At 35.8% G+C, this 24,538-nt stretch overlaps 1 protein-coding gene across 1 annotated transcript in view; it reads left to right on the top strand.

Annotated features, from left to right (window-relative positions):
* ASCC3 (activating signal cointegrator 1 complex subunit 3) overlaps nt 1–24,115 on the top strand; it is a 263,938-nt gene extending 239,823 nt beyond the window's left edge. The window contains 6 exon segments of the mRNA XM_032682586.1: nt 1,907–2,131; nt 14,609–14,760; nt 15,272–15,422; nt 21,208–21,414; nt 23,214–23,389; nt 23,487–24,115. Of these exon segments, the coding sequence (XP_032538477.1) occupies nt 1,907–2,131; nt 14,609–14,760; nt 15,272–15,422; nt 21,208–21,414; nt 23,214–23,389; nt 23,487–23,634 (1,059 nt within the window). The 3' untranslated portion in view covers nt 23,635–24,115.
* The last annotated feature ends 423 nt before the right edge of the window (nt 24,116–24,538 follow it).

Raw genomic sequence — 24,538 nt, forward strand, 5'->3', positions numbered from 1 at the left:
CACAAACAGGAAATTAAGTAGGCAAGTTGTTTAAAATAAGAGAAGAGTGTTTTCGAGGTAAATAAAACATGTGCTGCGGAAAAATTAGGGAAAATGCATTTTCAGGGCATTGGAATGACTTGGCTGATCCTCCTTCTTTCTGCTACTTTAAACTGCAAAGCAAAATTAAGTAAAAATCTCCTTGGTAAATATTATTTAAAATATCTTTGAAGGAGAAGCCAGTTAAATAAAAAGCGTGAAGCAAACATGCAGAATTCTATAGGGCTTAAAAAGATTGTGACCTTAGGTTCAGAGAATAAATGACCACAGTTTTCACAAGAGATCTAGCAGAGACATCAGGATTAAGCAGCAGTTGTCTTTATTCAGTCTTCACTTCTAATCTGCAGTTGAGATATGAAATAAACTAATGACATTCTGATTTTCTTTCCAAAACTTAAATTGTCTAATACCTGCCATTATTTTTATATTAATATCACAGTTTAGACATAGTTTCCTCATGCCATTAAAGAAAAGAGAAAATTTCGTGCTGTCAGTTTTCAAGGGGTGAAAAACAGCTATCTAACTCTTTTTAGGAAATGCCAAAAAAGGTTCTATGCGTTAGAATATTAATAAGCAGATACGGTACTTTGCAAGTCAATTAGGTAGTTCTAGTAGGTGTTCTAAAATTACCATTTTTCTTTGCCTTACTCTTTACTGGTTACTGTTGCAAATATTTCATTAATGTGGATTTGGAGGAAGTCTGACTGGAGATTGAAGACTAAAATGCATAATATTGAATCTGTAGTTTAAGAGGAATATAAAACCCTGAACACTTTAATTTAATGGTTTCTGCTAAGCCTGTAGTTTGGAAGATATTGCCCTTCAGGCTACCCAAATGACTTTTTATTTTATGGCAAAAGAAATACACTTTCTTAAATTCCAGATGGAAAAGATATCACATATTATAAAACTCTTACTTTACTTGCAAGTTTTCTACTTTAGAAAGATCATTCTTTTTCCAAACAATATATACACATGCATGCACAAGAGGATTTTGTGGAGGAAAAAAAAATTGCCAATTAAGTCAGAAGAATTACTCTTTAGCCTAAATTATCGTTCTTAAGGTGCTTCTGTTGAACTTTCTTTCAGAGACAGTGAGTTTCCCTAGCAGGAGAATTAACATCTCTGCTCAGGCTGCTAGAATAGTTGTACTTGCTCCTCTCAGCCCCACAGATGTTGCTGCTCATAACTACATTTAGATTACATGTTGGTGTGCAGCTCCTTTTTGCAATAATGAGAAAGTTTTTACACAGCTTTCTTTTTGGCATGAATAGCATTAGTCCCACTCCGTAGCACCAAGGATGGTTTTCAGCACATGCTTACGGTTTTGCTCATTGCTTTGATTGCTCATCTGTTGCTTAGACACTGACTGCTCAAAATATTGAAAAAATATTTGAAAATAACCTTACCAGTGCTATTTCAAACCTACTGTGTTTTGAATAGAAACAGAAAAATATAAACCCTGAAAATTGAAAATGTGAATTATTGACTTCTATATAGCTAAGCTTAAAATGTTTTTGTGAGCCAACAAGGTAGGATATCTGTAGAAGGTCATCTTCTGAATCCATCCAATGAATGTATTCATTTCGTTGCTTATATTTTCCTCTTGTCTAATGTTACCATCAACTGTGGGGAAGAAAAAGAATTTAAAACCTATAACTGAGTGAATATTTGTTAATATTATATTAATTATTGTTTCCCACATGTGATTTTGATAAATAAGTACACTTTCTAAACATTTAAATGATGCTATTTTAACAATAAAATCTAATTGTAGTGAATTAAATGCATCTACTTTTAATGTCTCAGAATAATAGTTATTCTGAAGTTAATTACAATGATTAATAATTTATTTCTTTTTTTAAAGAATGCTGACGAGTACACGGATCTGCCTGTGAGACACAATGAAGATCAAATGAACAGCGAACTGGCAAAACACCTTCCAATTGAAGTCAATCCCCATTCATTTGACAGTTCACACACAAAAACACACCTCCTGCTTCAAGCCCACTTCAGTCATGCCATGCTGCCTTGTCCAGATTATGCAACTGATACAAAGACAGTACTGGATCAAGCAATTAGAATATGCCAGGTATTGTTATGCATTTCAGTATGTAACTCTTGTTGGGTTACTGTTTATTCTTAGAGTGGTGTAGTATTTTGAATATAGAAAAATCTGAAGATTTGTTATAGTCTTGTGGAGAACTGGTACAACATGGTATTACAGCACTCTTTGGGGAGAAACTAGATGCTCATAAAGATTCTCACTTTATAGAACTGGAGGTAAACAAACTTATGGTAAAAGAGATAGTGGTACTCTGGCTGGAAGCATCTATTGCCATAGGCTCACCTCTGCTTTCGTATGCAACAGCTTCCTATCTCTGTATCATGGAATGTTTTATGTAAGTCATTCCTGCATGAGTGTGCTACCTGCAGATTGTTATGCTGACCCCCAAGAACCTGTCTCCACCTTCAAGAAGCCATTTCCCCTGGGTACTTTTATTTTTATAGCACCCAAAAGCACTACAGTCACTGCCAAGCATAAATAAAACATGTTTTGAAATGTGATTTTGGACGAGATACAGGGGCTTTCTCTAACTTATGTATGTCTCTTGTGTCCCAGTTATCACACAGTGAAAGAGCATGCTTTCAAACTCAGATTTTAAACTCAGTCTGGAGTCTTGTGACTTTTTACAGTTGTATGCAGTTGCAACCCACAGAAACTAAACTGACCATGAAGAGTACTGGTAACAAGTGATCACAGCTGCATGCCTCAAAAGAATTTTAAAGCAGCAATTTGAGTTCAGAATAGAGTGCTGCCATATCTGAAAAGCTCTGTTAGAGTTACAGCAGGAAAGGTGAGCTCTTGTTGTCGCAGAGAACAACTGCCCCTCTGATTCTGCTGGAAAGAAATATTATTCTCTTTAGTCATACTGGACAAGGATTCATTCACAGGTTCTTGAAGATCAGGCAGCCTTCAACAAACTATGGTTCAATATCTGTAAAATAGAGCCAGTAATTCTTTCTTCCTACAGTTTTTGTTTGCTCATATTTTAGTATCCTCAGTGATCTACCTGTCAACTCTCAGACTGAGGTTTTGCTCTTGTTTGAAGCATGTTGGCAATATGGTAACTGCAAACATCATTGTGTCAAGCCTAGCAGTTTGTAAAACCACTGTATGAGAAACTATTAATCAGTGCTCTAGACAGAGAAAATACTGTGGGCAGTTTAGTATCCAGTGATTTGATTGAGGCTCAACCTTATACTAACAAAAACAAGCTTATAGTACTAATATAAAACAAAGCAAAACCGAAATTAAGAAAAGGAAAATAAGAAGCAAATAACACCACAGATATTACTGCTACACAGTCCTAAACTTGGCAACCAGCAGTGCTTGAATTCAAGTCTATTCCAAATATTTCAAATCAATAAAATCATGGTGCTGAAATCTTCAATGTAACGACAATTATACAATATACTCAGTTATTAACAGGGGAAAATGTCACTTGCTCAGGTGAGAAAATTCACCTTTGTTTCAAAGGAATCATATACTTTAAGTTCATTTAGATGTTTGTGGAATTAGCATTTGGGAGGTAATTGCATATTTGGGGAAAATGTAAATTAAATATCATTTTCAATAATTATTTTGCTTAAATATTTGTCCTTCTTTGCTAAGAAATGTATTTTCTTAATCCTGTTACTGCATCATAGGCATTTTAGAAACAATAATCACTTAGAAGAAAAAACTCTAAAATATTCAGCAGTACCTTTAAAGCAGAGTTCAGAAAAACACCATTACTATGCCTTGGCACTCCAGCCTTCAGTTAACTACTACATAATGTTATGTGTCCAGTCATCTTAAAAAAAAAAAGTTCTTCTTTAAAAAACAAAACAAAACAAAACAAACAAAAAAAAAAAAAAGGAAAAAAAAGAAAAAAACATGCAAGCATTTTTGTATTTTGAAGTTGGCACATGGTTTACATCTCTTGGGAGAATATTAGTTCCATCTAATTAGTCACGCTTTCCAAACAGAGGTTAAAGTTCCCAGAATCTAAGCAATAGACAGGGTTACACTTTCCATACTGGTTGTTACCTTTTTCCTTAGCACTGACCTGGTGATGAACTCTGGGTCAACAGAGGTAGAAAAAAAGATGTTAGTTGTGAGAAAAGGAACTGAACCATAGAACCCATTTATATCCATTCTATCCATTGATAAACATATTCAGTGGGTGTTGTTCTGTGTGTGTGTGAACACGTGCTTGTGCATCACCAAACACAAAATTCAGCAGTGAGGCTGGAATTGTTTTTTGAGTTACATTGAAATTTTGTTTATTTACTTCCAAAGTACTTCAGTGTTAAAGTTGTGTAGCTAACCTTCAAATTGTGACCCAAACACAAAATGGTATTTTTGCTGGTGGGTGTGTGAATGACAGCACTGCTTTTCTGTTACAAGAAAGCAAGATATTTCAAAGACCTTTTATAAGTGGTTGTATCTCAATATGTACAGCAGGCCTGTATCCCAGGTCCCCTGCAGAGCAGATTTGCCATCTCTAGCCATGCTATATAGGCAAGCCTCTTTCCATCACAGGCTATTAAACTTCTCCAGTCTTCTGTGGTGTCTTTCACCTGAATCAGCCTTCTCTCCCATGGTCCTCTCCCTTTCCTGTCCCACCTGCTTTGTCCTCCCTTCCATTCCTCCAACATCTTCTGGGCCTCTTTCATCACTAGTGACTTTAGGCTGAGTAGCATTAGTGATCAGACAGAAAACCATGTTAACAGCATTACATAGGTAAGTGTAGCTGCTGGATTTCAGGTAAGATTTCACTATCTTCTAATGAAAAAAATTATGCAACCACTCTTAATTTTTTCTGAGATGTCTTAGAAGTTTTGGCTTTATGTTAGGATTCTGTTCTTTATACTTATGAAATATAGAAGTCATAAGCATTTAACAGAATTTGAGGAGTCATGGTGCTGGCTCAATAGGGGAATGTAATTGTTCACATAGAAATGGAAGAAATATATTCTGTTAAAATTTTCCTGTAGTTGGCCTTTGTTAGATGTAGGTGGAGTTCATTATAGCAAGATAAAATTCAGTATTTATATACCCAGGATGAAATGCAGAATCTTTTCGCTTTTACTGCAGAAATATGGGCAATAGCAATATGTAACATTCTGGAATGTAAATGCCTGTGTGCTCCCACACCCATCTCTGTACTGAATGGCCACTGAGGCATTGACTAGACTGAAGGAACACCCCTGCTCTACATTGAAAACCTCAAGTCAAAATCTAGTTTGTTATCAGTGACAGACTCTCATAAAGCACAGAAAGTTCCCATGGCTCAGAAAAACTACTATGACTTCCTATGTAACCTTGGCCAAGTAATTTAATTTTTATTTGCCTCTGTTACCATTAATACAATTACAGTAGACAAAATATTCTCTTCAGGCCTTGCACTCTGCATTATTTTTACTGAGAAAGCTAAAGATGTCAGTAAGATGGTGCTGAGCACTCCGGTAGCTGCTCAAAATCAAACATTTTTTCACTTCTTGAAGGGGAATGAACATTAAATAATAAAAATTCTAATGAAAATATTTTTCTAATATTTTTATAAAATATAGTTATTATTGTAAAGACAATACCTCACCTTTTTTTTCCTATCTGATTTAAGAATATGTGAAACTAAATATAATCTCTCTTTTTATTTCTTTTGTCAAGCCTTATATTTTGTGACTGTGTATTCAGCGATCTGTTCTTACTCTGCTGTTCTAAGACTATTGCCTATATTTGCATTAATTGAAATAGATAATTGAGGCAGTAATACTGTCAGTCTTGGATTCAGCAGGGCCATCTCTTTTCAGAAATAATGTGACAGTTGCTGGCTTTGCATTGGGATTGGCCACAAGCCTCCACTTGTAGTATAATCGTTGATAAAATATTTTAATATTGCCAGGAGTAGAACTGCCATGGAGCTCAGCCCTAACCTTTGAGAAGTGTTTACCTGTGGATGTGTTAAACACATCTCAGTAGGGTAGCTGTGCACTGAGAGAAGATGGACATGAAAACAGATTCCAAACTGCAGAATAAAGATTAGTTTGCAGGGGACAATTAGTTTGCACATCCCTGAAACAAGTACCTTGTAACGCTGTCACTGATGGCCTGTCTTTCCCCATCATGTTACTCCTCTGGAGAATCTAATTTTGACAGGAAAGGAAAAAAACTCTTTGGATTAAGCACTGTGTTTCCTTAGCTAGATGATGATGATGCTTTACCCATTCTAAAATCGTTAAAGTAAATAAGTTGCTTCTGGTCACTTAAATTGCAAATTTTCCCACAGTTCTTACGAGAATCATCTTTGTGGTACATGTTCAGAGTTGTTGCACAAATGTGCTGCCCAAGTCAGCTAAGAGCTACCTTATGTAGAAAATACTTACTCTACTGAACTTCAGGCTGTTCTAGGTGATGGTTGGAGCTGTATCTATTGCTCCTCAGAAGGAGCAGTAGTACACAAAAGGTGGTTTCGGGCCATATCAGCACAGATACAAATAGCAGAGGAGCTCATGATGCCATTTCAAGACTGAAAGAAAGAGTATGTCCCTCAGCCCAGCACTTCTCATCATACCCAGGCCTCCTCAGTTCATAACAGCCATATGGAGAGCCATATCCCTTGGATCTTTTGTTTTCCTTCCTATGAGGAAATGGAGAAGTTCTTAAAGATCCTGAAAGTGTTTTGAGCTCATATATTGCCTGTTGTTAGTGCAGGTGTGCCAACGACTTGCTGCAAGGTGGTGGGAGTTACAGGAAAGGCCTATTTTACAGTTGCATATGTAAGATTTGTCCAGAAGTGTCCAGGGAAAGAGCTTTTGTGTAATGGCTGCATTGGCAACTATCAATAAGTGGGCAGCTTTAGTGAAGGAAGGGAAGAGAATTAAATTAACTTGAGAATGCAGAGGATTTTTCAGAAACAAATGAAGAGCAGAGCCTATATCTCTTGAGCTACTACACCTATTCTTTGAGTATGTGGTAGTATTCCAGTGATAGCACAATGTTTGCAATTTTACCTAAATACTGTCTGCTTTCATGGTTGGATGGCTATTCTTCCACATTAGGAGGGTGGAAATAATAGAATAATCAAAAAACTTGTAGGGGATATACTGGGCAGTGATGTTCAATTATAGATACTAAACAGCAATGGGTCACTTTGTAGTGAAAATACCGGGACGTGCTGAGGTGGAATTACTTGTGCCTGGTTGTGTTGTATAGGTATATATGTGGGAGAAGGGAGGGTTACCTTTGTGGCTGTGGTGTTGGGGTTTTGTTTGCTGTGAATAGTCAGTGAACTGATGTATGGAAGCATCTTGGTGACAGTTTAATGATGATTTGGTGCTGCTTGTGTATAATCCCTCCCCCACCCATGACAAACCTTTTCCCAGTTGGGGCTGGAGGAAATGAGTAATGCTTAACCCATTTGTGTGATCAATTCACTTAAGCAGCTACTGTGAAATGTTAATCACAACTTTAATTTGTACTGCATTAGCATTTTGATTAACTTGTAGGCTTGCTAGCACACTTGAAGCACTTTTACTCATAGTTACAGCTCGGAAATGACTTTTTGATTAATTAAGTTTGTTAGACAGCAGCTGAGCTTCCTGAATGCTAACCTTATGGGGCTAAAAGTTCAGGACAAAGTTACTGGGAATAACTGTTGCTGTTGAAAAGGATTCTTGTGAATGCACTCCAAAAATTTTAATTATTGACAAAATATTACATTCGTACTTTGAAACTGACTTTAATAAGGGCAGGTTTATTATGAGAAAGGTGCTGTGTATATTTCATGGGTTTGGTAGATTTGTGTCATATTTGAAACAAATGCTGTCTTTAGGACATAGTTTATTTTGGGAAACTGGGATTTATTGACGAGATTTTTATCAAAAACATTTTATTGTTTTTACAGTTCACTAGCATAGTAGATAACTAATTAATTAATTAATAATTTGAAAATAAATTGGATATTGATATTCAATGAGTTTGAACATGTTGGGTTATGCCCTATCAAGCTTACATTGCTGGTATCACATTCTGTAGCTGCTTTTATCTCAGAAATACTACTAAAAAAATCGGTAAGAACCCAAGAGTGGCACTCCACTAAATGTAGAGAGTAAATGATTTGTCCTTTCCCTGGTTCTGAAAATACTAATAATGTTACTCTGGAGGCTAAAGGATGAATATAGGGATAGGAATCTTACAAGCAGGAAGCTGCTAGGAAGGTTGTAATTTGCATACATCAGTGAGACCTTTATGATGATGGGAGAATGAAGTCTCTTCTAGGGAGTAGCAGAGCATATGGAAGAGGGAACTGAATATGCTTGTAAAAAAGGGAAGGGAAGGAGGATACAGAGGGCAGTTCTTCCTGAATAGCATTAAATACATCTTAGTCACTATATCTCTGATAAAGTACAAGGGGTGGTGCTGCATAGGCTGAAACTACGCAGATGTACAAGGATAATTTAAATGAACTGAAAGAACTCCTCCCCATCCCCAAATTAAAACATTTCTAAAACATAATTTTAGATTACACCTCTGAAATGCAAAGGTGTTGTAGATAGCCTGTTTTGCTGATATGTAACATACCAAAAGTAGTGACCTTAAACCCTCTGTAAGACTTCTTCAAATAAATTCCAACTTTTCAAGTCAGTTGCTGTTTCTGGGATATATAATTGAAGCATCTTAATCATGATGTGTATAAAAACATGAAACTTAGAGTACATGGCATGCTTTAACATCTGAAAAAATATTTTACTTATATTGGTACAATATCAGGTCACATGAGGATCATAATACAATCTTACATATTGGAAGGCTTCCTACATTTGAAGCATGTGCAAAAAAGATTTATTATTATTCTGAATTCGGTTTTTAGGAAAGTGGGTAAAATGCACATATTTTTACCTATTGTTATCTATAAATATTTGTCATATAAACTCTGTAGTCTTAAAGAGCTGTCATTAGGCACCATTCTAATGATTTTAATAGATCTATGGATTTAAACTTGTATTTCTAACTGATTTCTAGTCCTAGACAGCAGAACTTTCATTAGTATGCAGCAAGGACAACAGTGGGGATATTCTGATTATTTATTATTGGAATGCTAAACAAAATAAATTCAGGTACAAAACCCAACCAGTTTTAACTCTGCTTATTGATGTAACTGTGCAGTAAGAGTTTGAAGTATTTTAATCTTGCACACTCTATTTAATTTAAATACCCATTCCCTTCCTCGAAGCATCACTGCAGAATAAAACTTGTATTTTTTTGACTGAGAATGTGTTGGATTTATGTATTCATAAACTTTCAAGTCTAAGGTGAAAGTCTTTCTGCATAGAGGACTGTTTACATTAGTGTACCAAACTTCAGTTTCATGAATAAAGGTGCTCATGAAAGTGTCATAGTCTGTGAAGCACTGATACAAAAAATAAAATTAACCTTTTAAGAGTAGATAAATTTGAGCCATGTAACTTACCCTGAATACACTTGGAGCATCAGCCCCCCCATCCACCAATGGTATCACTGTAAGCAGCCAGCTTTTAGCTGAGTAAAGTTGTGTAATTCTCAACTGCAATGGCACTTCTTACATTTCTTTAGGTTGCCTTTGTATCCAGAGCAGTTATCATTGTAGCTTCATTGACACTTCCCTTAAATATAATTTATCCACAAAATATTAACATTTTTATTTACACTGTTTACAGTAAACTTATATTTACAGGATTTAAGTAGACATGCTTAGTGTATTCAGTTATATGACAGTTGACTTCAAACAGAAGAAATTATTCCAAGCAGTATGCAGTCTCTGTTAATAAGATGCAAGCTGTTTCATTCTAACAGTTCAATAACTTATCTTAAAGGAAGAAGCTATTTAAATCATTTGAGTAGATCAGAAATTCTGCTAGTTGTACAGTCTCTGGTCCCCTGCCACCTACCCAGTCATACAAGTGATCCAGTGTATCTGACTTTCAAATGAAGGATGTGAAAGTAATACCAAAAACAGTGTTAAAACTTCGCAAAAAATTTCTGAAATAAAGGCTTTTGCAATCAGGATGTTTTGGTTGCTAGACAAAAATGGGTAGGGTGGTGAATGGGCGGTGTAAGTTCATTATGGAACAATTTAGTATCTGTTATTTTGAGTGCATATTCAGAGTGCTTAAAAACACCAGAGAAAATCAATGTTTTATTATCAGTGTGTTTTGCTATCCGTGAACGTGCCACACACCCACGTCTCCAACATCCTGCCTCCATTTTTGCTTTCCCTCAAGCTAGGGAGTTATAAACCATAATTTAAATTCCAAACATCAGTAATAACTTTGTCTAGAAGGAGACAGACTGTTAAATCTCAGCTTCATGTTGGACCAGAAAGGTACAGTTTGATCAGTTTAAATCATTCAGTATTTAAGGATAACCATCTGCTGCTCCTGAAAATAAGAAGATGAGAACCTGATCATAGATCCTGAGGGTTTCATCTTAATGCACTCCTGGAATGATGAAAGCAATAGGAAGATTTTGATCCAAACATTTTGACATTCAATTCTGAATATCATCAGAATGAGAATTTTTGCCATACCTAACAGGTATATCTACATCAATCAATTGTTAAGCATTGGCATTTTTTGCCTACCCCTGCCATAGTTAATAGATTGTTGCTTAGTAAAAGCCAAGCTATTTTTGATAGTGACAGACAAAATGTAAAGGAGGTGTCCCTAATTGCTATTATTACTGTGTAGTTGTCCGAGTATGACACTTGGAAAGCTTGAAAGCTTTTGCCTGAATCTTTCATGAAAACCCATCTGAGTATAGGCCTCTGCTATTATTCTTCTAAATGCAGAAGGAGCCCCAAATAAGATAATGGTAAACATATTCTCCATTATAACAAGCAATACTTCCCTTGACTCTACCTATTTCCGCCATCATTTCTACTTTAGGTTAAAAAGTAGTGGTCTTAGGGCTTTTTTTTTTCCTTTTTAATTTGTTGGTTTACCAAAAAATATGTTTATGGGTTTTTTCTGTAAGTAAAAGCATCTTTACTGTGTTGCTGTTTCACTTCTTCAACTCACTGTCCTCTTCTCTTAATTTTTTCTCTGCGATGAAATTATCTCTTGTTGGTTTGAAATTCTGAGGCTAGAAAAGCAGATAACCAATTTGTACCATTTCTCAGTTTAGAATAATACTCTTAATCTGTTCCAATAGTATCAGCTATAAGATATTTAGAAATTGCTTTCTTCTTTGCAATGTAAGAGTTAAAGAAGCCACTAATTTCTATAAAATTATACTTAAAAATAACAACAGCAAACCAAACAGGTAGCAACTGGATAAATCAGAGGGACTAAATATGTTATTCATCAGATAAAATAAGTATTAAATACTTAAACTTTTTGTCTTCTATATTATATTCTTTATTTAGTTGCTTACATTCACATTTGGAAATAGGGGAATGACTCAATTTGTTACCTTGATTATTTATAGGAATTTCAGTAACCTTTTAAGTATCAAGCATCTATGTGTTTTACACTTAGTGGAAAATTAAATGTGTGTGGGTTTCCAAGGCAGCAGATGAAACAAGCCAACTTTACCATTGTTCTGACTTTTTCACAATGTCACTGTCTTGGATTTCACATGTGTGTGTGATGCTGTGAATAAATTCTATGGGTGAAGAAGCAGAAAATAAGTAGGAAAAGAGGATTTGCCATGTGGTTTCATTTTAACAATGTGGAACACAGAGTCTCACACATACAGGCTTTCCTTACTCCCTACGGGATATCTATCTGTAGGCCTCTATCAATTTCTAGGAGATTTTCTATGTGAAAGGATCCTCCAGTTAATTTCAGTGTATGGCTCATTTTAGATTTATCTTTCTCTTACATCTTCTCTCTTCCTTACCCCTTTTCAAACCTTTTTTAAAAGGGGGGGAGAGGGATAGATTAAAAAAAAAAAAGGAAAAAGAAACAATGAAAGCAACGTTATGCATGTATCTTCAGAAGTATTTTATGAAATACCAATGCTTTGTGCTGACTAAAAATACAATTTACTGTATTCTTCTTGTTGCTTATGGAAAATGCAGGATATCTATGCACACATTATTCTTCACATATATGCAGTAGTCTCATGACTGAGAAACATGATGTTTCGGGCTGTGTCAGAATAGCAGAAAAGAAAGAACAAAGCTCAGGTAGCGGAGTAGAGACAGATACCACACTGTCTCAGCAACACATTCAGAGACACAGACTGTATTGTATGGGTAGTCTTCAATGTATTTTAAAATGTGGAAGCAGGTAAAGCGCGACTCGCCTTGTAAGTTCGAAAGATGGGCTTCAGTCTGATACGTGCTGAGAACAACTCCCCCCTTACCTGACTGAAAATCGTGTGAACCAACACAGAAATCTACAGGTCACGAAGCTGCTCCTTTCAAATGTGATTTCTAATGTAATTTTGTTTTCTATTTGGTAAAAATAACCCTACCTAGAAATCACCTTGGCAAGGCAAGTGAAAAGACAGAAAAAAGAAAACCAGTAAGGCACTGTTGTGAGGTCCTAGTTCTAGGGTCACTAGGAATGTTGTTTTAGAGGGTTTCAGGGTACTATGACTCTTCCTCGAAAAGAAAAGACTAATGTTAAATGTAGATCTTTATTAGCTGAAAGGCACTTTATCCACAATTTGTGAGAAATGAGACAACATTTGAGTAATACAGGGTAACACTTTAAATATTTTTCTAAGTGTCACTGATCTTATCACCCTGATCTGGAAAAAAAACCTGTTGAAATTGCATTGTAAACTGCTAATATAAACTGTGTGACTGGCCAGGAGTGAAACTAACTTGTGTCTTTAAAGTCAGTATTTCTCTAGAATCAGTGTAATTTAATTGAAATAGCTCTGCGTGTGTAAACAATTCCTTTGTTTAAAGAAGATTTCACTGTTTAGTTTGCCTTAAGTAAATGCTGCCTTTTGTTTGTCTGTAAAACATTTGATTAAATGTAAAGACTTACATAGACAGCTTCTTCTCATTACACTAGTGGCTGGAAATAAGTTGAAATGATGCAGGTATCTGCTGTCTAAGTAAGTATCAAACAATATCATTTGTGTTTACAAGAAAAACCCATGGAAACATCTGAAGCCTAGTCGTAGAATCAAACTGAACTCTCCTAACACCAAGACAGTATTTAAAGTGTTGAAACCATTCAATATACCAGATTCTTTCTTTGATTTCTTTAAAAAAAATTTTAATCAAACTCCAAATTTCCTACGTGGCAAACTACCTTTAAATACATGACTTTCTACTGAATTATTGTTGTAATATGAGAACCCACACTTTATTGTGATCGTAATGGTATTGAAAAACAAAATAACCAAGACAACTAACATCGCATCATTTTCTTCACCAGCTGAAATCCTTCTATAAGTCATAATAATTCTTTCAATGTACTCTAGAGAGAGTTGAAAGTATACCATATATTTGAATAACTGCATTTGCTATTAAAAAAAAAATAGATGTTGAAACTACCAGTTCATGTTTGGTCCATTTTCCTTTGGAAGAATTCCTAAATTCCCTTTCAAACTAACAAAACAGAATTTAAGTGCAGTCAAGAAAAAAAGCATGCAGAACAATGTTTTCATGTCCAGAGAGCCATTCACAATGCAAAATCCATAATTAATTAGCTTTAGAATCTTTATACTAGTGTTACTTATAATATACCTTTTGTTTGTAATGCCAAAACATGGGATATAGAAGTGGAACAGAAACTCATGAGACATGGAAGGCAGGATGATTGTTAACACTTTGAAGTCTGATGTATAGCTGGATAGTGGTTTTTTCTTTGCTTGTGTGCTTTGGAAAGTACATCCCTCGTTCTCAAGACATTCTCAAGCCATTTAATAAGCTTTCTTCAAGATTTCAAGTTAGGTGTCAATGCTGAACAGAACCTCAAAAATGCTCATTAAGCTAAATTTTAGTGGTTTTATCTAGCCCAATTCAAGGAATTTTTTTAAGTCTTTAAGTTCCAATGGGAATAACTGCTAATGGTAAATAAGTATTAATTTTTGAACAAATGTGAATATATTGGTAGTGTTCTTAAATAGTTCAAGGATTTTTGAATAATTATATAATTCTGAGACAGCTGTCATGTCAGAATATAAACAAATACTGCAGTTAATTGTAACTACTTCTGTTACAGTTAACGTTGAGATTTATTCTGTTCATTCTGTTGGTTTATGTACAAGAGCAGTTATTTGTAAGGAATAGATACTACCTTCTGTTCTCACCCCAAAAACATGGTGTAAATTACCTTCTGAAGAGTTAGAGTTGTTGATGATGATGATACAGGATTTAACTCATCTTTTTCAAGGTTGAATCAAAAGATGTCTACTGCCATCAGTAAGGGTTGAAATAAATTCCTATGTTGAAGGCCTAGAAATCCCTATACGTTAAACATTAAATAACCATGTTCTTACTTGTATGAACCAGGTACACAATTATATTTGCATTCTTTTTTTTTTTTTTTTTTTGTAATATATGTCTCCTTTGATTAGGCAATGCTGGATGTTGCAGCACATCATGGCTGGCTGGTGACTGCTCTGAATATAACTAGTCTGGTGCAGATGGTGGTTCAGGGTAGATGGATACATGACTCTTCCCTGCTTACTTTGCCCAATATAGAGCTACAGCATCTTTACCTTTTTCGGTATGTAATTCCTTTAAGCATTAACAGTTTTGCAATTTCTTTCCAGTTCCAACTGCTGATTGTGTTTGAATGTCATTGTTGTGCCTGAGAATGTTCATTAACGAATCAGAAGCAGAACTCTGTCTTTCACAGTGATGCTTTCCCAAATGGATTTTCTGTTTCTGTTTTCAATATTCATTGATTAATTAACCCCCACAGATTATTTTGAGAACCGTGATTCCAGACAAATTAACAAGAGATCACTGGAAGGGTTCCAAGTCCTAACAAATCTAACTCTGTATGTTAATTATCTCTTTATTTTAATCCATTATAAAACTACATTAGTATCCTTCTTAACATCATAGATAATGCTAAGCTCTATAGATGCCTAGATGATGCAGTAATTAATGGTAACCAAAAATAAATGACCAGCCTTTAATAACAGAAACCAGTATTGAGTTATACCACCAAAACAACTGAATACAAATGTTTGCTTTCCCTCCCTGGGCATATGTTTTTCTGTCTGTATCAGGAAGTGGAGCCAAGGCCAAAGGAAGAGTGTACATGGAGGTTACCAAGGACCTATTGAGTGTCTTCCCGAACTAATGGCTGCCTGTGAAGGAAAAGAGAATGTTTTTGCTTGCATTTTGGACAGTGAGTTGCAAACAGCACACATTTCACAGGTAACACTTTCTGTTCATGATTACTATCAATGTGATTGGAAAGGAAGAGTACTTAGGAAAAGAAATACTCTCTCTACTTCCCCTCAGTAAATATCACGTGATGTTCTGTATGAAGTGCAACACATCATTGCTCTAATTTCAAGGTACTGCTAGCTTTACAAAAGTTCTTCTCTGCCTGATTTTTTAATATTATTCTCATTAATTCCCTGCTAACCAGTAACAGAGTCTGGTTTATGGCTAATATTACCACATCTCTCTGCTCTAAAGATACTTCTCTAGGCCGTTTAGTCTGGCTGAGTGTTATCCACCTTTTCATAGCCAGCTCTGCACTAGGAATACATGCATTGCAAATGTCATCATAGCTGGTTTCTGAAGTGGTCTGTCAAACACCCTTTTTTCTGAGAATACTCTTAGTAAAGGATCCAGCACTCACTTTCTATTTGAAACAGAAAAAGGAGATGAAAATTTTACACTTCATAGGGGAGAGAAAAAAATACTATTACAAAATGTTGAGGCTGCTAGAGTCTTATTTTCAGTTTGATTTTCAGTTTGATTCCCAGCAAAGGACAGCTATGTTCCATAGCCTTCATCACATGCTAAACCTATTGATTTGAAATAAATGTATGAAAGATGAAAACTTCAAAAGCTATACTTCAAATGTTTTTTTATTTGAATATTTAAAAGGACAGCAATATGTCCTGTGTTTGACTGTTCAGCTTCAGTTAAACCTTTTACTGGTATGCAAACAAGAAGAAAAGTACTTAAATGTCTATAACAGACATCTGCATTTGTAACCAAATTAACATCAAAATTTTGAATTAAGAAAATATATTGACATCAAAAAAAGGCTTCCTTTAACAACAGATTTCTAACGTAATATACATTGATTTCAGTCCAACTTTTAGATGTGATAAAAAATTAGAACATTGTTATAATTAGTTCAGGGAGAACTCAGAAGTAAACTTACTTAATTTATTTGCATAAATTGCCATTCTGTTATCTTTAAAAGCAAATGCAAATTGGTTCTGTCTGATATGATGATGGTTATTTGGCTCAAAAGTGCTTCAATTTGCGTAGCAATCTGGTGTCGTCTCTGCAGTGAGGCGATCCCAGGTAACATACAAATCCTGAATTATTCCAGAAATTAGTATGTTTAAAGCATCAATTTAAGTGCTAATTGCAGTAGTAATGAGAAAAAGCAGTACTACTGTGAGATTTGCATGTACTGCCCCATCAGTATGCCTGGAACGGCTGCTGACTGGCAGAGGATTTGGCTGCTAATTAAATAATTGTATGCATGGCAGTGTTCTCGTCTGATTCAATAGATGAAGATTAATCCTCAGATAAATATGTTTGGCTGGTATTGAAATGTCTTAGCAGTTTCTTCAAAAATAGGTTGTGTGTATGTGGTGTGTACACTCACACTGTGAATGACTCTATGCCTCTATATGTCTGTGTTTGTAAATACAGATGCATGTAAGAGGGAAGAACATACTGTCTTGGCATCACATAAGAAGAAAGTTTTATTTCCATTAGCTAGGAATGGCCATACTGGGAATAGCAAAGCCATGACTATATTGTGTAGGTCATTACAAATATGAAAAATTTTATACCAATACATTATATTCTTTGCAGTATTTTTTTCAGGGAAAAAAACTATTGTAGTAACTTGCACAGAATTAAAATTCAGATTGAGACTGCCTGTTGGGTGTCTTCATATGTAAAGTCTTTCAGTGCTCACAGAGGCAAGGGCCAACCAAGAGAAAAATTCTTCAATAATGAATGCATCTGTATGATCTGTTTTCTATAAAGAAAGAATATCAGAGTACAGAGTTTAAGCCTAGCCTTCTGGCACAGACACGAACAGAGTCAAATAAAGTGGTAAGTATGCCACTAAATTGCCAAAAACATTCTTTTCCTAACAAACCATTTACTTCTCACTGAAAGTATAATGAACTCATATCTTAAACCTGTTACTAGCAGGAAACTGGTGAGAACTGCTTGAGCTTTACATAAATTTCAGGTAGACAGGAAAAGGAAGAAATTTCACATTTGGAAAGAAGAAAATGTCTTTTAAGCAGATTGATAATTAATTTTTAAATAGCACTCTTGAAGCTGCTCATGGATTTGGAATATTAGGCTAGGTCCTGGGGAGACAGATTATTGGCAAAAATACTAATCATGTTGCCAAAGGTTCATGAAGAATTTCTCACGTGATTATGATTTAAATCTATGGGCTTGGTAGGTGAACATATAGTTTATATGTACATGCACATGTTGGGCCTGTTGACATATTTAAAAGGAGGTAATGTGTGCTTTTGTCCTCCTATACAGCAAAAAACCCCAGTAAAATTGTCAAAAAATAACTAAGTGACTTCGGAGCCTGAGTTTAATTTTCCAAAAGTTAGTGTTATAATTCTAAACCTCATTGAAAGTCAGTGGGGCTTTAAAAGCTGGCAGCCTAAATTCAAAAGCTTCAGTTCATTTCATTTAGACTAACCCCAATCCTTGGTCGAAGCTTTATGTTTGTTTCAGTGATTCATTCTGAATCATATATCTTTAACAAATCTTTTCTAGTTTTAAGTCACTTAGACACTAGGCACCTTCTAAAATATTAAGTTGATATTGATATTATTGAAAGAGAACAAATAAACTTCAATATTGAAAATAAATATTATCCCTACCGTAGTATTACCTACTTTTACTCTGGAAGTATCTGTGTTCCTATAATCTTCTTTCATTTTCAGCTATGACTACTTGACTTTTTTCCCTTGGTGAGAAAAGCATTTCTTCATTTCTCCACATTGCATGGATGATAAAAAGACAGCCTACTGTTCATACTGTACCAATGATCAAGCAGTTCTAACCTGGCCTTTAATTTTCAAATACACAAGGCCTGTAAAATCAAGGAATCATAGAATCCTTTAGTTTGGAATAGACCTTTAACGTCATCAAATCCAACTGTTAATGACCAGATGACATATTACATCTACTTTCTTATCTAATTAGAAAGTTACTCAGAGTTGCTTCAGTTTGCACTGTGAAAGCTACATAAGGACATGACAGCCTTTGAGAAATAGTCTGTGTTTGGGTTGTATGGTATAAACCAACCCAAATCAGTCTTCACCAGACTGTGGGGAAAGTTACAGGTAATTCTACTAAAGGAGTTCATACATTGTGATCTCTACTGAAATTAGACTTTGTTCTAACGTATTTGTAACAGGTCTTGTCCTCTGAGAGAGTACACATAAAAGTTTTCAAGTTAAATGATATCTAAAGTATAACAGAATATTGGTATATATTAGGATGCCTCTCCTGAGCACAGCAGAAGTAAACTGCTTAGATGCACGGAGACTCTCCCAGAGTAGCTCTATAGAGTTTCTACAGTAAATTTCTTCTTAAAAACTTTTACATTAAACATAAAATCATTTGCCAGTTGAGATGTTACAACTCAAGTTGTCATCCAGTGTGATCTGCTGGAGGTGGTTTAAGTAGTCTTTTGTCAAATGTATCAAAATCCTGGCAATAATTAATTCATTAAGAATGTCAGTGTGTTTTTTAATCCTTCTTCAAAGTGCTGCCTTTTTTCCCCTTTTCGCTTCAGAGCTGGGACAGAGGGGGATATATTTTCACATAAAGTTCTAACTGTTTAGTTTCTGTTACAATTTTTCTGTCCTTTCTTAGCTCAGACACCATTAAGAATATCAGTGCAATTCATCCATGTCCCCTGCTTTTGCACTGCCGTTCCTGAGCATTCACAGCTGGCCCTTCCCACCTTCTCCATTGAACAGACACAGCTGTTCATGCAGCACACGGAAGAGGAAAGAGAGAGAGAGAGAGATTAGTTTTTAGCTTAAATCAGTTTTCTCATTTGGTTCAGCCGGGCTCTGATAATACAGCCATTTTAATCCAAATAAGCCTATGCTGCAGCCTAAATAGGCAATCCTGCCCTCCCCGTGCCGTTTTCACCTCCCCTGACCCAGCTCACCGCACAGCTGCACAAACGCTGTGTTTGGTTCAGGCAAGGAGGTGGGAATGAGCATCTGGGGACAGGGGAGGAGGAGGGATCATATCAACCCTGTCACTGACAGGCGAAATGGCCTGTAGCCAAGTGGCTACATGAATGTTTGTGCCAGCAGGGGAGGAGGCTGAACCACTTCTTTCAGTGGCACTGGAGCTTCATGCTTATTCAGAGTTATAGGATTAGAGAATATGCTTCCACAATCAGCTTTATGCTGACCTAAGTTCATGCTGTCACCAAAATGATTAGCAAGATGATCCATCTAGGTGCACAATCCCAGCATGGTGATGCCAACATACCAGTGATGGAGAGGGGACAGCTAGCTGGCAGGGAAGACACTGGAGAGAGGGACAGCACCACCGCAGTGCAACCTTAGGTTGGCTTACCCTGGCTACTGTATCCCTAATTATGTATCCATAGTATCCATATACTGTTATTGTCAGCATGTCTCATGGCAGTGATGTCTGCAAGAAGCAAACTGAGCTTTTATTAGGGCTCTAGGCCTTCCAGCACAGAAAAAGTAATCAGACACATCAAGCACAATCTAAATGAAAATACATTTTGTTGAAACACAAGATGGTCAAACTAATACTTAAAAAATAAAATATGCTTTAGTCTTTTTCCAGATAAAACATTTCTGTTCCACGATAGTATGCAACAATGCCTACCCTCTTCATTCCCACAAGTTCCCATTTTGGCATCTGATGGCTCTGTACCAAGATCAATATTCTTCTTTCCTCCTTCTACTTCCCACCCTCTAGCTTTCCATATATGCTGATTCCTGTTTTGTTCTGGGAGTGGAGGGGAACAACAGCAGGGCAGAGGGTGGTTCTTGGTCTTCTGGGTTTTTTACTCCAGTGTCAGCCTCATCCATCTTTTTCAGCCACAGTAAGGCCACAAATCACTGCCTCCATTCCACAGCCAATCCCATGTATTTTTCCTAACAAATTTCATTGAGTGAACATGCTGATTTTCTTTTTTACTAAATGAAAGCCTGCATTACTCCCTTCCATTTTTGTCCCAGCTTCTCAGAGATGCTTTTCCTTGTCTGATAGAGACCAAAATGAGAGAGACTTAGGGCTGAATATTCAGGATGCCTTTTTAAGGTCAAGAGAGTGTCATATTCAGCTACGCAAATTGTATCCTCTAACAGTTCTCTGCACAAGGATAGAAGAAAGTTGAGGACCTGTTGCAGTTCAACAGAAACCACAGAGACTTAAAATTCCTCAGGAGGACACCAAGAACTAAAGTTCATGAGAAAAACTTAAAAAAATAGGGATAACTTTGGATATGCAGTTGAACTTTTGGTTAATTATCTGAACTGATCCTCTGAACTCTCTGAGGTTTGCCTATTGCTAATTAGCACTGCAGTGGCTTGTTCTTTATGGATTATGCTAAGGAAGTTTAATTTAAAACTTAATTATACTAGTTTTTAAGTGGCTTATAGGGAAAAAAAGTACTTTAATCGGGAGCAGTAAGGAATTTTTCCTGTGTTCAGACATTAGTAGTCTTAGTGAGGCATGTGTAACGTGCTTGAGGAGTTTCACGTTTGTTTTATTTGCTAAGAAGAAAGTCGCATAAGAGATTAATGAAAAGTATTTTATGCTTATGATTGAGAGTCATATGATTATATATGATATTCTAATACACAATAAAATATTAATATGGAATAAATATGTGGACTGCACATTGAATTGTTATTGTTACAGTGACAATGATTGCATAGATTGTCCTGTAATCCACAGGGATCTGTTTTTTCTACAGGCTTGGAATTTCTTGTGCCGTTTGCCAATTCTAAATGTCAGTCTGAGCATTAAGGGCAGTTGGGATGACCCGGCTCAGCCGCAGAATGAAGTACCTGTTCCTTCTTTGACAACAGACACACGAGATGAAAAAAGATGGATCAAACTGCATGCTGATCAAGAGTATGTGCTCCAAATAAATCTGCAGAGAACCCAGATGGGGTATCAGGTAGATTATCATTTCTTTCCCAAGTACACAAGTGTCCAATAATATATTTATATTATCAATGATGCTTTATACAGTATAAAAGGGGTTTTTATGGTTTGAGTATTATTTGAGTTATAAACACTTTCAAAGGCTTTTCTTTATTAGTAGTGAAGCAGATGTTTATTTTTGGGTTGCAATAGGATAGTTAATAGGCTCTTAAGGTAAAATCCTAGACCAATTCAAGTCAATGAAAAAAATTCAAACTGGTTTATAAGCTTCCCGATTGTATTCCCAGGTGCACCCAAACTGCATACCAGTCTCATACCTTTAAATATGTTTCTATTCATAACACATCTTCAGGCCTTTACTGAGGATGTTTTCCTTATATTTTATACTTTGTGCTTTTTTGAGCAGCTCCTAGAACAACTTTCACATACAATTCTTTCTCACACCTACACTTCAGTCCCACCCCTTTTCCCAGTTAAAGCACATCCCCTTGCTGGGCCCTCAGCAGGTCTTCATGTGCGAAGCCAGAAACTCCAGCAGCTGCACAGGTTTCCTCCTGCTCTGCCTCCAGCAGCAGAAGCTTGAGGTACCTGCTTGTCAGCTCTTGGAAGAGTTAGACCGTGCCTCCTGCATTCACACTGGGCACTGCTGGCACTGTAGCTGTCACTTATTTATAGATGCCCTTTTCTGTCATTTACATACCATGACTGGCATATGGACCACCGTGATTATAGTTTTGCTAATTAATTTTTCTAACACTTCAAACAATTAAGAATTATAATTACCATCATTTTTGTTAAGATATGTAGAAGAGCTCAAGATACAAGTGGAGAACAGTTTTAGATGTTACTTCTGAGACTCTTCAGACAATTTCATTTTGATAAAAATAGTAATGGAGATGCATATGTTCTGTTGAAAATCTTGAAGTTAAATTAGTCAAGAATTATATTTGAAAAATATTCTTATTTCCCCAAAGACTTCTTGTCCTGACTACAGCAGGTTCACCATAACTGCAAGGGGAAACTGTCTTATTTTAGGAAGGACAAAGAGTCAAAGGTCAGCCATACATCATTCTATTTGCTGTGCCAGTTACCAACAGAGACTTTTCCTAGCCAGAAGCCATGGAAAAGAGAGGAGCAGAAGCATTTCATGCAGTGATCACTGTTTTATAAACCTCTCCTACAATTTGATCCCTCTTTTGTAAGAAACAGCTGGATCAAACTGTTTCTAAAGCTTCATTGCTGTGGTGGTGCTTTTTCTTCTGTATAAATCTTAAAAACCTTTCCCTCTACAAAACACAAAATGAATGCTGATTGACTGTGCATCATTCTGCCTTCAGCTTCCAGCAGTAAAGTCACTGTCTTAAAGAATAACTGAAATAATCTTTCCTTTTGTTATGTCAACCTCAAATAAATACTTCTCGTGCTGTTTTTTTCTTTATATTAATCTTGAACAATGTTGTTTAGCTTTAAATAAAGACACTAGGTTTACAATTAACCCTTCTGCAGAGAATAACATTCAAAATATATTAGATTAAATTACAGAAAGGGAACCCTATTTCCATTCAAATTTTAGTAGTTTACAAAATAAGTGGAATTGTATCTCATATTCTGGATTTTTATCTGTGGACTATGATTTTTTTTTTTAAACCCTTCATCTAGAAAGAAAAAACAACAATATTTTAGTCTGGCAAAATTATAATCTTACATAACAATTCATAACAATGTGTTTTCAAGGTGTTTTTCATTCAAGGAGGAATGGCATTTTGGAAAGGGTATTTCTAGTTTTCCTAAGCTGTTTCTTTTCCCCAACAGGGAAAGCAGGACAGTAAAGCAATTGCTCCTCGATTCCCCAAAGTTAAGGATGAAGGATGGTTTTTGATATTGGGAGAAGTCGATAAAAAAGAACTCATCGCCCTGAAAAGAACTGGATATGTCAGAAATCGAAATACTGTTTCTGTTGCTTTTTATACTCCAGAAACTCCTGGAAAGTATGACAAGTTTACAAATTAAGTTCTCTTAATTATTATCTTTTCCGAGTAGTCAAGACCTAATTTCCAAAGTAACAATTCTGCTTTTACCTTTTAGGTGTATCTACACACTGTATCTCATGAGTGACAGTTACCTTGGCTTGGACCAACAGTATGACATTTACCTGAAGATTGTGCCAGCAAGTACTTCAGCACAAGTCACTATGGAGGTGTCTGATGCCATGAGTCATCTGGCTCTGAAGTAAGGCCATCTGTCAGTCAGATGGCCAATCAGTCAAAAGAACTGGTCTTGCAACTAAGACATCTGGTCATTCTGGGACATCCTAAAATGCATTTGCCTTAGTGGAACCAACTTCAAACCTCAAGACAACTAGGAAATTGAAAGTGACTACTGTATTGACTCTGATGACACAGAGTTAGCCACAGTGGCCTTACTCCTTTATGAAGATTTGTCTTTTCTTGTTTCATCTCTCTTCTTTGGGAAGTCATTTTGTTAACTGAATTTTAAAACATCAAAATAAAAGACTGACCAGTAATGTAATTTATGCAAATTCAGGGCTATCATCTTCATTTTGAAAAGTGTTCTATCGCCTGTGTATTAATGGCATTTAAATAGTCAACTTTTTTAATTTATAGGGAAAAATACAAAATTTGATCTAAGAACTGCTGAAAATATTGATGGATGTGTTACATTTCATGTTTAATAAAAATATGCCCATAAGAACATTTTGCATTGTATTTTTATGTGCAAAATATGAGAGATGTAGTAACAAAGTCCTCCTCTTATGTGTAGTACATTTTGAAGATGATAATCTAAAGGAAAATGTCACATATTTATATTAATTATATAATCAGTAAATGGGGTTATAAAGGCAAGCTAAGTAGTATAAAATATTTCCAGTGTAGCAATGATGCAAATTATATAATTAGATAATAATTAAAGTTTACCCTTTACACTTATGTACATACGTATATATACACTCACATATATGTTACAGACTTACAATTTCCATAGTGTTTTTTCCTGAATTTTGAAAGATTAGGGCATATAAAACTGAGAGTCCTGTTCCAGGGCTCAGTGATAAAGTGGTTGACTATGTTCTGTAAAAAAGAGAGCATGAGGCTCCAAAAATGGGGTTTGCAAGAGCT

This window comes from Chiroxiphia lanceolata, chromosome 3 (genome assembly GCF_009829145.1).
Source record: "Chiroxiphia lanceolata isolate bChiLan1 chromosome 3, bChiLan1.pri, whole genome shotgun sequence".
Lineage (NCBI taxonomy): Eukaryota > Metazoa > Chordata > Aves > Passeriformes > Pipridae > Chiroxiphia > Chiroxiphia lanceolata.